At 42.2% G+C, this 13,584-nt stretch overlaps 1 protein-coding gene across 1 annotated transcript; it reads left to right on the forward strand.

The window, feature by feature from the left end:
• Positions 1–1,601: 1,601 nt before the first annotated feature.
• On the forward strand, positions 1,602–12,597 carry PSMA6 (proteasome 20S subunit alpha 6). Its single transcript, XM_030949805.1, has 7 exons — positions 1,602–1,775; positions 5,675–5,769; positions 6,554–6,635; positions 6,797–6,952; positions 9,909–10,087; positions 10,732–10,826; positions 12,395–12,597. The coding sequence occupies exons 1-7, from the start codon at positions 1,700–1,702 to the stop codon at positions 12,450–12,452; spliced, it is 741 nt and encodes a 246-aa protein (XP_030805665.1). The 5' UTR covers positions 1,602–1,699; the 3' UTR covers positions 12,453–12,597.
• Positions 12,598–13,584: the final 987 nt, after the last annotated feature.

Genomic DNA, 13,584 nt, shown 5'->3' on the forward strand with positions numbered 1-13,584 from the left:
CTGAAACAATGCTGTACTCTGGAAGCTGTATCCTGAAAGTAGCATAACTTCCACCCCATCATGTCCATGGTATTGAGCAACTTTCCTTTATCTAATTCAAATACTGAATCTTTGATTCCAAACGTAAGGATTTTCTTGGTTGCTATTTGGCAATCAGGCTGAACACTTGATACTTACTTAGATTTTCTCATGCCCTTTTTCTCAGGAGAAAAAAAATCATTCCAGAGAATCAAAGAGCTCTGTAGATGGAAGAACTGTAAAGGCATGGATCATCATCTGGGAGAAACTGGTCTTACAGAGGTTCTGGAAGGAATGCCTAGGGATCTGTTGCTGGCTGCGTCAGTACAAAAGCATCAAATGGTACTGGCAGAGAGAAGGTTCAGATACAAGGTGAGGTTTCAGGTAAAACCACACAACATGTTGTTATGCTGACGAGCTCTTTGCCATGGCATGTTGTGGATTCAAGAAGTACAGGTGGGTTCAAGGGGAGACCAGAAAGTTCATAGAAGAGAACCAGCAAGGGTTACTAAATAACCAGACACTATCCCTGCCTTGGGAAGTCCCTCCAGATGGCTGGAGACTGGGAGAGGATTCAGGGAGTGTATCATGAAAGCTCTCTCTAGTCTTAAATCCTTGGGTATCCCCCTTTTGGCCGCATTTGGAGACAGACATTGGATAGGACTGGCTCCGTTCTGAGCCAGCAGATGCAGTCTTACGTGTTCCTGTTCTGTGTTCCCATGCTTGCAGCACCCTTCAAACTTTTCGTGTCTGCCCACAAAGTCCTTCCCTAACGAAAGGGACAAACTGAGTCTTGTGATGCATAGCGGGACATTGTTCTCCCATAGTATCAAAAAGCAAGCAGAAGTATTTTGAAAAATTTAAGAATACAGACTTTTAATGCGTGGCATACACAAAATCCACCTTTATTCTGCTATTTCAACAAAGAACAAGCTCACCTAATAATAACTTCAAAGTAGAGGTTTGGATACCAGAATGCAGCTTTTCCAACTTTTTTAATGACCAGCATCTAAAAAATGCCTTCCCACAAAGAGCAGGGGAATTCCAAGATGTTGAAAGGCAAAAAACTTATATTCACGAGTTTCAATTTGGGGAATTTCCCTTTGGACTGGACACCGATGAAAAGTCTTTTAAACATCGCATTATAACGCAGCTGCGGCAATAATTACCTACGAATACCTCAAACATGGTTTTTTGAGGTACTTGCTTTAAAATTATTCTCATTCAAGAGCATAGGCGGAAATATTTCGTTTGGAATTTTAGGAGGGGTTTTGTTTTCCCGGCTGGCTGGTGATACTTCGATCTGGCGTTGATGGATGCCGCGATGATACTTTTATTCCGTTTCCTGCGCATTCCCTCAGGCACGTCCGGCGGGCTTCCAGGGTTCCACGAGCCGAGCCGAGCCGAGCCGAGCCGAGCCTCACTGTCACTGTCACAGTCGCCGCCGCCGCGGCAGAGCCCCGCCTATAGCTCGCGACCTGCGGGGCGCGGCGCGGCGCGGCGGCCGCGGGGCTCGGGCATGCGCAGCGCCGGTGCCGGACCGTGACGGTGCGGGAGCGGCGCGCGCCTGCGCGGGGTGTGCGCGTGCCCCGGAAGCGCTCCGGCGGTGGCTGCGGCTGCGGCGGGGTCCTGCACGCGGAGAGCTCCCCCCGGCCCGCGCCGCTCCCGCGCCGCTCCCGCCATGTCCCGCGGCTCCAGCGCCGGCTTCGACCGGCACATCACCATCTTCTCGCCCGAGGGCCGCCTCTACCAAGTCGGTGCGTGTCCGGGCCGCGGGGCCGCCGCCGAACTGCCCCGTCACGGGCCCGGCCTGCCCGCGCTGCCCGCTGAGCGGGGCCGCGGCCGGCGGCCTGTGCAGAGGGGCGAGAGGCGGCGCCTCTCGTGGCTCGGGAGTCCCGGCTCCCGCCTGGCCTGGTGCCGCCGTGTGTGGGGGAAGGCCTGGTGGGAGCGTGAAGCGGCGGCGGTCCCGGTCGTGCCGCCGTGGGGACCTGGGGAAGGGATCCTCGCATGAGATAAGGAAACCTAGAGCCAGGGTGGGCTCTCGAGTGTCCCCTGGCACCGGGAGGGCCTGCTCGGAGCCCTCGGTGTTCCATTTCAGATGCTTGGAGACCAAAGCTGCAGCTCTCCAGAGGCTGTTTAGTCTCCCTTAAGTGTTTCTTTGAGTGAATCTTACCAAGCCTCGGAGCGCTGCGTTTTGGGATCTGTGAGCTATGATAGCTGTTTGAAATGGGATTTGAACTGCCTCAAGCCCTGCATGCCGGAGTGACAAAGTCAGTTCTTGGGTGTAACTCATGCACTTTCTTTTTACACCTGAGTGGCACTTGTTGTGTGGCCTGTGAGATAGCAGCAACCATCCTTTGTTTTCAGGTTTCTTGGAATAATCTGAAGCCAAACTTCAGCTTCTTCTGTAAGCCACTGATTCTGTTATTCCTGTTTTTGCAGTGCACCAGATTGTACAGAAGCACATCCTGGTGCCCCTTGTGCAGGATACAGCCAGCTCAGAGCCTGGCAGGACAGTAGTCTGGGAGTGCCCCTGGAGGAGCCTCCCAGCAGGGACAGATGAACTGTTCTGCATCATCATCCTGATGCTGCTTTCCTCAGCTGCAGTGCCTTCACTGCACATCCCCTGTGTGTTATGTCCGTAAATCCCTATGTTGTCCAGGAAAGGAGCTTGCCGGGCGTCAGATTGCATTAATTGCCCGTAGCAGCCATATAGTTTTTTTGTGACTGCCCTTGAGTTTTTCTCAGGAAGAAGCCTGTGTGGATTAGGCTTCATGGACAGGTAGCCCACTCTTGAGCAGTCCCTTTTGCAAGGAAGAATTAGGAAGGTGCCTGTACTAGATACCTACATGGGGGTGCTGTCTTATATCTGGAGCATGTGTAATGTTTATTTGTCCCTTATATGTAGGAGTGGTAGGGACAGTGCTTCCTCACACAGGGTTTCAGTGGTTCTGTGGCAGAGGAGTCCTGGGCCCCCACCTTCAGCTGCCCTTAAAACAGGCTGGTTGGTCTGCATCATTTCCCACTGTCTCTGTCACAGTGCTGCTTGTTGGGAATGGTTTCTGCATTCTGTAGCAGAGAGGAAACCGAGCCTTGGTTTTCTGCCTCAGGTGTATTTAGCCAGTAGGTTAATGTAGGAGAAATGTGTGGTACCTCCATACCTTTTAACAGTGTCTTAGAAACAAGTATCTGCATGTGTATTTGAGAGCTTCTGCACACTACCTGAAGCTGTCTTCAAGCTATTTTAAGTATCTATGTGCTATAGGAAGAAAAATATGTAGATGTTAACATCAAGCAAGAATGAGCTCACTTTACTCACAGCCAGGCTGGTAACTCGGGTATGGTGCCACATGGGTGTCCCTGTTTGCCAACATGTAGCCACAGCATGGGCAGAAATCTCATATTTGCTTGCAATCAAATGTCCACATCTAGGTGGTTTTGTTTTGTCTTTGTCTCTTTGCTGGATTAAGGTTAGCTAGGGGCTGTCAAGGATGAGCATGGACATGTGTTGCTCTAAGATTGCCTTAAAACTTGAATTTTTTCTGGAATTTGGCAGTATGGGAACAGAGATTTCCAGCGTAGTGATATTGGACTGAAATGCCTATACTTCATCTTAGGTCTGTCTTCTGCTTCCAAAGCTCAGAAAACTTGTGTGCCTTTGATCTCATGTTAGAAAACTTAACAGTTATTTCACATTACTGTGGTTAAAATCCCTCAGAGCATCAGTGTTCTCTTGCTCCCTGTTAGTTTCAGTCCTCAAAGGTGGTGTTTCTTCTGAGTGGAGTTTTGGGAGGTGAAGAAAATTACTACAGTAAAATTTCTGGCTGTTGCCATGTATTCAGGAACAGCAAGGTGCTGCTTTTTTCAGAGTAAATGTCTGCAGTGCTGCTGAAATATTTACATAGCAGTAAACAGTGTATAGCACTAGCAACTTGGATTTGTTACATTGTAAGAGCCACTTCACCTTTTGGCTTGTTTCCTTGAAAACTGAGCAGTGGAGGTGGTAATCAGGGGCTGCAGTTTCTCAAGCCTGGTTGTTGGGAGTTGTGAGCAAAAACTAGTTTGTGGTAGGCATCTATTCCTACTGCCACCTGTGGTCACAGAACCACAGAGTGGCTGAGATTAGGTGGGCCCTCTGGAGATTGTCGGGCCCCAAGCCCCTGCCCAAAGAGGCCCACGTAGAGCTGGATGCCCAGGAGTGTTTCCAGATGGGTTTTACAGGCAGCCTGTTCCAGTGCTCAGTCACCATCACAGTAAAACGTGTTTTCAGGTATTGGACCCTCCTGTTTCAGTTTGTTCCAGTCACCTCTGATATGGTCCTGTCACTGGGCATCAGTGAAAACAGGCTGGCTCTGTCCATCTGCTTTACACCCTGCCTTCAGGTGGTTGTGCAGATAAGTAGACAAGTGGTGCAAAGTCTGTGCTCGGGGCTTCGGGCATGGCCAGTTTGCAGGCAGTGCTGGCTCCTGTCTTACTGGGGTTTGTGCTCTGCTGCAGGCTGGCACTCATCACCCCAGGTGGGCACAGTTGTGCAGAGCGAAAGGGGGAACATGCTTTATGGCACGTTGGGTAACCAGTAAATCGGTAAAGAGTAAATGCTAAAATAAATAAATAAATAAATAGTCAATAAGTAAATAGTAAATGCTCTGATGGCTGAGAGTAGTAAATACAATGCCATAAATACACCACAGTGAGCCCTTCCTTAACAATGACTCTGCAGATTGAACATTAATATCCAAGGTTTGATTTTTTTTTTCATCTTCAGATTATTACTCCTCTGTTGTGCAATCTCTTCTATACATCTGAGTGCAGCTTTTAAAATAGCCAAGTTTCTTGCTCCTTATTTTAAGATAGTTTTAGCGATTTACTATGCTGTTTGTAGACGTGTTCTAAATTCTGGGTTCACGTGCATAGCTAACAAAAAAACTCACCTACATTTAGCTGCTGTGTGAAACTTACCACTCAGCCAGATATTAGGAATGTCTGAATGTTTATCAAATATTGCCAGGTTTTTTAAGTTCTTGTGCCTAAGGCTTTTGAAACCATCAATCAGGAGAAATTTATTTAATGGATAATTTCATGACTGTTACTTTAGTGTTTGCTTCTTAATCCATTGTACTTACATGAACAACACTATTTAATTGGCATCTGTGTAGCTTTCACTATATAAAGTGAAGAAAAGCATTGCAGTGTTTGAATGTCAAGTCAGAAAATATGATAATTAAAACCTGCCTCCTGTGGCATCTTGCCAATTTTCATCTATATCAGTAAAAAATTAGGAAATAAGTTTACATCCTTTAAAATACTAAAATTCATGTCAAGAATTCTGTAAGAATTTATGGTTACTGTAGATTAAGGTTGGACAATTTTGGTCAAGTTCAGAACAGCCTTTTTGTTCTAAAACTTATTCTGTTGCTGTTAAGCTTGAATTGAGTCAAATTAGAAGAAACATTTGAAGGAAGCAGTGACAGTGGTTTTGTGAAGAGAGTCAATGCACATTGTACTAAAGGACAAGATCTTAAGGACACAAAGTGTTGCACAAGTATTAAAGTATTAAAAGGCCATCAATTAGTGGGATTCATGCATTGGGGGGAATTGTTACTTGTACTAGTGTCTCTGACACAAGTTTTTTATTAACGTTTGTGTCTTTTTCTAGAATATGCATTTAAGGCCATAAACCAAGGTGGACTTACATCTGTAGCTGTTCGTGGGAAAGACTCTGCAGTAATTGTAACACAGAAGAAAGTACCTGTAAGTAGTCTGTTTTTGAGGGGAGGTCTGGAAGGAGAGGAGAAAAAAAGATGGGGTGAGACTCAGCAATACTGATATTATTCTTATTAGCACTGACATAAATTGCTATTTGAACTGAATATATAATTATCATTCTGCTTATTACAAGTTCTAGCTCCATGTAGTGCTAAACTGTATATTTTCTCACTAAGTATTGCTATATTGGTTTTCTCTGTAGTTGTTGAAGGTATAAATTTAAAATATAAGTTGACCCTGCTGTATTGAGCATGCATTCATTGCTTTGGCTTGTAAAGGCTGAGTTGTCCATAACCAGTTCTCTGATTCCTTGAATTTCTGCTGAGAAAATATTATACCAATAGCACATAGAGCATGTGCTGTTTTTCATAGGATTTTGTGAGTGTTTCAGCTCAGTGGTGATGTACTGTTGAAAAAGGGGGGAAATTCTTTTATGTTTGAAGGGCAGCATGCAATAAGAGAGCAAGCTTTTGTATGAGTTCTCAAAGTTTTATCAGAGGGAAAAGGACTGTGATATTGATCATGTTCTTGTTGTTCTCCTTCTCCAGATCTGTGGTTTTATTCTTCCCTGTTTTCCAATTTCTTCCTTTGCATGCCTACAACAGTAAAAATTGGAAAGCCTGAAAGACAATTTGTAGCTATTATGGATCCTTTTGGGCTCTTCTGTAAAAACCAGAGGATTCAGAATTTGGGGGTTTTTTTGTTTGTTTGTTTTCTTTTTACTTCAGGGACAGTGTTTGCTATTACATTATTTCTGTTTCCTCTTTAGGACAAGTTACTGGATTCCAACACAGTGACTCATTTATTCAAGATTACTGAAAATATTGGTTGTGTGATGACAGGAATGACAGGTATTTAATTCACCAATCTGGTGAATTGGAGAACTTACCTAGTTCTCATGAGTATATTTAAAGACAATGTAAAGTTGGACCTGGAATTTATATTCTTAGGCAGTGCTAGAAATACAGATGGTACACATTCAGTGGAATTAATATTAGTTCTTTTTGTCTAGCTGACAGCAGATCCCAGGTGCAGAGAGCCCGCTATGAGGCTGCTAACTGGAAGTACAAGTATGGATATGACATCCCTGTGGATATGCTGTGTAAAAGGATTGCAGATATTTCTCAGGTCTATACACAGAATGCTGAAATGAGGCCCCTGGGTTGCTGTAAGTACAGTGTATGAAAATGATCTTTACTGTTTCTTCTCTAAGTTTGCAAATTCATATGTAAGAAATTCTCACCCATTTTCAAAATGAGTGAGGGGGATGAACAGCTGAATGAGAGAGCAGTGTTGCAGGTCTTGAACTGGAGCCCTGATTTTACCACTAACTCAGCATTTGAAATAATGTAGCCTCTCTGATACTATTTCACTTAGATTTTGGGGGACCTGATGTGTTTGCACTGTGCAGTGATATCTGTGAGAAGGAGATGCTCTTTGTAACTGTGTCTGTTTGTGGTGGTTTGACCCTAGATGGGTGCCAAGTGTCTGCAGAAGTCTCTTCATCACTTCTTTCCTCAGCTAGACATAGAAGAGAAAAAATATCATGGAAGGCTTTTGGGTCAAGATAAGGGCAGGGAGGGATCACTCACCAATTACCACCATGGGCAAAACAGATCCACCTTGGGGAAATTAACTGAATTTTTTAACAAGCAAATAAAAATAGGATGTTGAGTAGTAAAACTAAATCTTCAAAACATTTTCCCCCTACCTCCTTCACAGATTTAACTTTATTCCTGGTTCTGTACCTCTCCCACAGTGACACAGGGAGATAGGAAGGGGGTCTGTGGTCAGTACATACTGCATTGTTTCTGCTGCTACATCTTCCTCAGGAGGAGGACTCCTCGTGCTCCTCCTGTGCTCCAGTGTGTCTCCCATGGGAGACAGTGCTCCAGGAACTTCTCCAAAGTGAGGCTGCAGTTCTTCACAAACTGCTCCAGCAAGGAGCCCACCTTATGTGGGGTGCAGTCCTGCAGGAACAGGCTGCTCCAGTGTGGACTCCTTTTTCCACAGCATCACTGGTCCTGCCAGAAGCCTGTCCCAGGACAGGCTCCACTTGGGGCCACAGCCTCCTCCAGGCATCCACAGGCTCCAGTGTGGGCTCCTCCAGGGCCTGCAGGTGGATGTCTCTCCACCATGGATGTCCATGGGCTGCAGGGCCACAACTGCCTCACCATGGTCTTCACCACAGGCTGCAGGGGAATCTCAGCTCCAGCAGCTCCTTCCCTCCATCATTTGCCTCAGTGCCTCCAAAGTTGTCCCTCTCACATATTCTCAGTCCTCTCTTCTCTCTCTGCAATTTCTTTTTTTTTTTTTTTTTCTTTCTTAAATACATTTTCCCAGAGGCACTACCACCACTGTGGATGGGCTTGGCCTGAGCCAGCTGCAGGTTGGTCTTGGAGCCAGATGGCTTCAGCTCCTTTGGACACAGGGGAAGCTTCTGGCAGCTTCTCACAGCAGCCAGCTCTGCAGCCCTCTCACTACCAAAACCTTGCCATGCAAGCCCAGTGCACTGTGTCTGGGTAAACAGCACTGTTAAAAGAGAGAGATGGAGAGTGCAGTTATCTTTGTGCAGGTTTTGTGGCTTTTTTATCTAAGTAGTATATATAGGACAGATTTACAAAATTTTTTCTCCTAACTTAGCTATCGTATATATGATGTATAGGAAAAGGTGTCTAAAATATTTGCCTTGCAAATATTTCTACATGTCTTGTTTTATAACAGCAAGTGCAGCTTAAAAAGAAGTTGTGTGTTGAGTCATTTTTTGTAGATGTTACTGGTCATCTGTGTGTTCTGGGGTTGGTTCTGACTTGTGTTTTCTCTTACATTTGGCCATAAGCAAATTATAAACATACTGTTAGGCTGTTCAGGAACTGAGGTAAAACACTTAACAGGTTTCCTCAATTACTTTTTCATTAAACATTCTGTCTGAGTTTCTTTTTGATTGGTTGGGTTTTGGGTTTTGTTTGTTTTTTTTTTTTAAAGGAGAATAGTTTCAGAATTGATGAATCACTTCTCGTAATCATAGTAGGCACTAAGACTTCTCACTAAAGAAGTCACATTTAGAGTTGCACCACAGTTTCCATGATGGGGCAATTCTCCTATGCTTGTGTGCTTGTAATTTTCAGGAAAGATTGTTTCTTTCTTCCCTTGGCATTTCCCATGCCTTGATACTGCTGGAAATTCCTTTTTTGAAATACATGAATAAAAATGCATTTTTCTTTACTTCCCTTAGCCTTTTTGAAAATATGAGGGGATTTTTTTTTCTGTTTTAGTAATAACTGCTCAGAAGTTTAGCATCTCTAACTACTAGTTAAAAGTTACACAAGTGTAAAGTGAAAGTAATTGAAAATCATGACCTTGTTCTGTTTTGGGTTTTTATTGCAAGTATTGGTTTTGACTTTTTTTTTAATATGCATATTGAGACAATGCAGCTGTAAATCAAGAAGTGAGGGTGAACACGTGAATTTCAGTGATGTGGTCAGTTTGTGTTACTTGAAAACTGTCCAGCTTCACAACACTTAGTCAGATGATCTTCAAGGACTCAGTTATGTCCTGATATTTCCACTTTTCATTTCAGATTTTTTTTTAATTTAAAGAGGAAAAGGTATGTAATGCACTGTTTTTCAGGGTTACAAACAAGAAATCTAAATTTGATCTTTTAATATTTCCATTCATTTCAGTGTGTTTGTAAAGTTGCTTTCTAGTAAAAGGCACGTGGTAATTGAAATATTGTTTACATATTTGTGTCGTATAACACAGGATGTGAGCTGTGGCTTGGTAAACTTTCTAACAGGATAAAACTTTTGTATTTCCTGACTTTATCGTTCTCTACACACTGAGCATGGCAAAAATGTTTGTATGTTCAATGAGAATGCCTTCTTTGGGAATGACAGAAATATAGTTTCTGCTGAACTGGGTTGTACATCTGGTAATGAGATGCTGGTAAGAAATGGCAAATTAGAGATAAAAAGCAAATCACAGCTCCAGGTATGGCACTGATTCCCAAAGATGTACTGCTGTGCATCAGGTTTTTTCACAGAGAGGACTATCCATTCTGTCCTTCAGTGGAATTAAATTGCTAAAATGGGGAAAATAATCAATTAACAAATTTTCTCTTCAAGGTATGATTTTGATTGGTATTGATGAAGAACACGGCCCTCAGGTGTACAAGTGTGATCCAGCAGGTTACTATTGTGGATTCAAGGCCACAGCTGCAGGAGTTAAACAGACAGAGTCAACCAGTTTTCTTGAAAAGAAAGTAAAGAAGAAATTTGATTGGACATATGAACAAACAGTAGAGGTAGGCCAGCAGAAGGAAATTAAAATTTGTTTAAAGTATTTTTAATGAATATGCTGCATGTAGGCTTGCAATGCAGAGAAATGTTGTTAGGCATTTCCTCATTCCCTACAGTTCTGTATTGCTGCCAGAGCAAATACAGCTATTCCAACCAGAAAATCATTTGAAGCTATTCTGCAAGTATTTGAATGGTCATTTAATCTGCTTTTTTTGCTTTATGTTAGCTGAAGCTGATTCTATAATTGTAGCACTCCCACTGTAGCTGGTGTTTGGTTATTACAGTGCTTGATTTTGGGGATACCAGTATGACTTAACTTTTAGTGACATTTAAAATAATCTTCATATTAGAAGGTATTTCAAACAGTATCTTTGCATGATAAAAGGTTTTGGTTTTGTTGTGTCTTTTTCTGCTATGAAAACATGTCCCTTTGCTTTTTGTAGATTGGGCTTTTTAGGGAGAGGACTGGAGAGGGGCTGTATTCTGTAGCAAGGGGAAGCTATTTGGAATTTCTAAGCTCAGATTTTGAAGTGAGAGGAAGTAACTTTAAATCAGAAGGAAGGATAGTTGTTAATGCTATGTCTATTAAGAGAAAAAAAAAAGAATTTGTGCTTTCTTTCTAATGATAGGGTTTTTTTTCATCTTCCAGACAGCAATAACATGCCTGTCTACTGTACTATCCATCGATTTCAAACCTTCAGAAATAGAAGTTGGTGTAGTCACAGTGGAAAATCCTAAGTTCAGGTAAGCAATCAGTGTTGATAAAATTTGGTGTGTTTCTCTGATTATGTGCAATTAGTTTTACCTTCTAGTGTAACTGTAAATTGAGAAAAATAGATAAATTTAAGAGATTGAAGTTTTGAAGGGTTTTTTACTTGTAATTCTTCAAAATGTGTAGGGGTAGAAAACTGTGTAAAAAGAATAATGCAGTTTTAAAATGTGTGACATGGTTAAGGGGTTTAGTAGAGAAAAGCGATCTCTTTCATGTCTTAAAAGGGTATGGCTTTCTGTGATGATTGAAATGTTGTTACATCTGGTCTAGATGTGTTTTCATGCTTAGAAGCGTAACAATTTTTCATAGTAATGGTATCTGGAGTCCACTTCTAAATCATAGTCATACTAACTAATGCAGTAAAGTCTGGTTTATATTATGGAATATTTACAAGTCCCTTAAATTATTCTTTTTCTAAAATGAATCTTTAAATTATTCTTGCTCATTTTTTATTTGTTAGCATTTCTTAACATCTAAAATATGTAGTTAATAGATTATGGACTTTTATAGTTTGAAAAGCTGTATTTAAGTTTGGTAAGGTTAAAAGATCATGGATTTAAAAAATCACTAGTGATTTGAAAGGGGCTGAACTATCTACTTTCCAAGTGCTCTGCAGTCCCATCTAGCATGAGAGCAAGGCACCTGCTATTTCTTCTCTCCTCCATTATTGCCTGCAGCACGCTCTGTGCCCCAGGATCACCTGGGTAGTGTATCAAGGCAGTGCCTGGGAGTCTTCCAGCTGAGGGCAGGAAAGCTTTGTGTGGGATACAGTGTACTTGGCAGCCTGCTCACAGCACAGTGTATAGTAGCTGCAGGAGTATGCATGGATGTGGGAGAAAAACTTTGGGGGAGTTTTTATAATGCAAAAGAGCCCTCCAGGTGTTTAGCCCTTACCTAAAATTTAGGTAAGTCTGGCTTGCTGCAGAAGGATTCAGTTATTTCTGTTTTAGTCTTTAATTGAGGGGTTTTTTGAGTTTTTTATTTAAAAAGAAGAGAGGAACAGTAAAATTGGGAACAAAGTCTGCTGTTACTTTAGTCCAACTACTTGGTAAGTGGGGACTGAAGAGAGTCTTCAAACCTGTGGGTCCTACGGGTTCAGTCTTTTAAGTGCTTCCTTCCTAATGTTTTTAAGGTGGACATGGTGATGGTGGGTGGTTTTGTATTTGGTGGTGTGTGCTGAGGACAACAGAGCAGCACAGTGTTTGTGAGAAAGCACACAGGAGCTGCATGAGCCCTTTTCTCCTGCCACTCAAGGGATCAAGCTACCTTCTCACTAGGTCTCAACTTGCAAATGCATTACTCATGAAGAATTACCTGTTGTTTTTCTGTCATTTGTTACCTCCTTGCTCTCTAGTGCCTTTGATTCTTCCTTTATTTTTCAAGAGAATTGGAATGTCAGCCTGTGGCACTGGCAGCAAGGCTTTAAAGGGCAGAAAGATGCATTGCTGTAAAACTTATTTGTATAGATATTAGGTTGTAATATTGGAGCTTAAGGGGAAGAATCATTTAAGCTATTTAAGATTTCTTTTTGTTCTTTCAGGATCCTTACAGAAGCAGAGATTGATGTGCACCTTGTAGCTCTGGCAGAGAGAGACTAATTAGCATTCCCATTTCCATTGTCTGTGCTTCTGGCCAGGATGTTTGGTGAAAAGAAAACAATAATGGTTTTAGATTATGGGTGGGAAACAGTGTTCACTATATGATGTATTTTACTCTGTACAAATAAAACAGAGGTTTTTGAAATTCTTGGTGTCTCCTTTCAATGTTATTTTTTAAACTTCCAATTCTATGAAATTGTCATCAAGATGCTTGATGACTTTTAGTGTTTCTGTGGTAATTGCCTGCCTTTTAATTGTATTTTAAGAGAAATTTTATGCTCTGAGCTGTATTTTCCATCTGAGCTATTTGGCTCTTTGTGTAAAGTTAATATCAGTTTTTGTGGTGTGTGTGTCTTGAGATAATTCCTACATTCATGTTTGTTCTCTCCATGGCCTGATGTTGAAAGCCTTACAGCATTACTAGTTTAATTGTGGGGAAGTTAGGAAGACCTTATTTGCTCAGGTTTATATGAGGATATAAGGCGAAAGCAGAAGGAAAAATCTTGAGCTGTGAGTCTGAGTCCAGTCCTTTGGACTGATTTATTTGTGGTGCATGTATTGGATTTAAGAGATGTCTTCTGTAATTAAACAGCTCTGAAGCTGACAATTATTTAGGGAAAATACTCTGTGTGTAGTGTACTTTGGGATTTTGGCTTAGTCACCTACCAGTTTTTGAGGCTTTGGGCAGTGTTGGGGCTAGACAGGGCCAATAGACCGAGTCCTTGAACAGGAAGGTCTCTGGGAAGCAATTGTTGCTCCTTCAGATGTTTTGGGTTTGGAGAAGAGACTGCAAAAACTTGAAGGTGAAAAATAACCTTTTTGTTTTGCTTCAATTGAAGAGGTTTCAGCCTCAGCAGTAAACAGGGAGATGATGAAGTTGTGAGGGAGGAGGCACTGAGGAGAAAGGGGAGATTACCAGGCAGTTTTAGTTGTTGCACACAAATCTCCTTGAAAGAATTCCACTTTAATGCAGCATAACTCCTTACCTTCATTCCTTCTCTGTGGATGTCTCATATTGGCTTTAATTATTCCAAAATTCTCTTTGATTTTTTTCAAGGCATTTGGGAAAGGCCTCATAAGTTGTCAGAAACTGAGATTGGTTAATTTCTTTCTTCATGCTTTACAGTTAAAG

Source organism: Camarhynchus parvulus, chromosome 5 (genome assembly GCF_901933205.1).
Source record: "Camarhynchus parvulus chromosome 5, STF_HiC, whole genome shotgun sequence".
Taxonomy (NCBI): Eukaryota; Metazoa; Chordata; class Aves; order Passeriformes; family Thraupidae; genus Camarhynchus; species Camarhynchus parvulus.

What these genes read in the sequence shown, in the direction of transcription:
- PSMA6 (XM_030949805.1), top strand. Translation starts at nt 1,700, where the DNA reads ATGTCCCGCGGCTCCAGCGCCGGCTTCGACCGGCACATCACCATCTTC. An exon ending in TGTGATGACAGGAATGACAG is followed by an intron (nt 6,636 to 6,796) that starts GTATTTAATTCA and finishes CTTTTTGTCTAG; the next exon opens with CTGACAGCAGATCCCAGGTG. An exon ending in CATATGAACAAACAGTAGAG is followed by an intron (nt 10,088 to 10,731) that starts GTAGGCCAGCAG and finishes TTCATCTTCCAG; the next exon opens with ACAGCAATAACATGCCTGTC.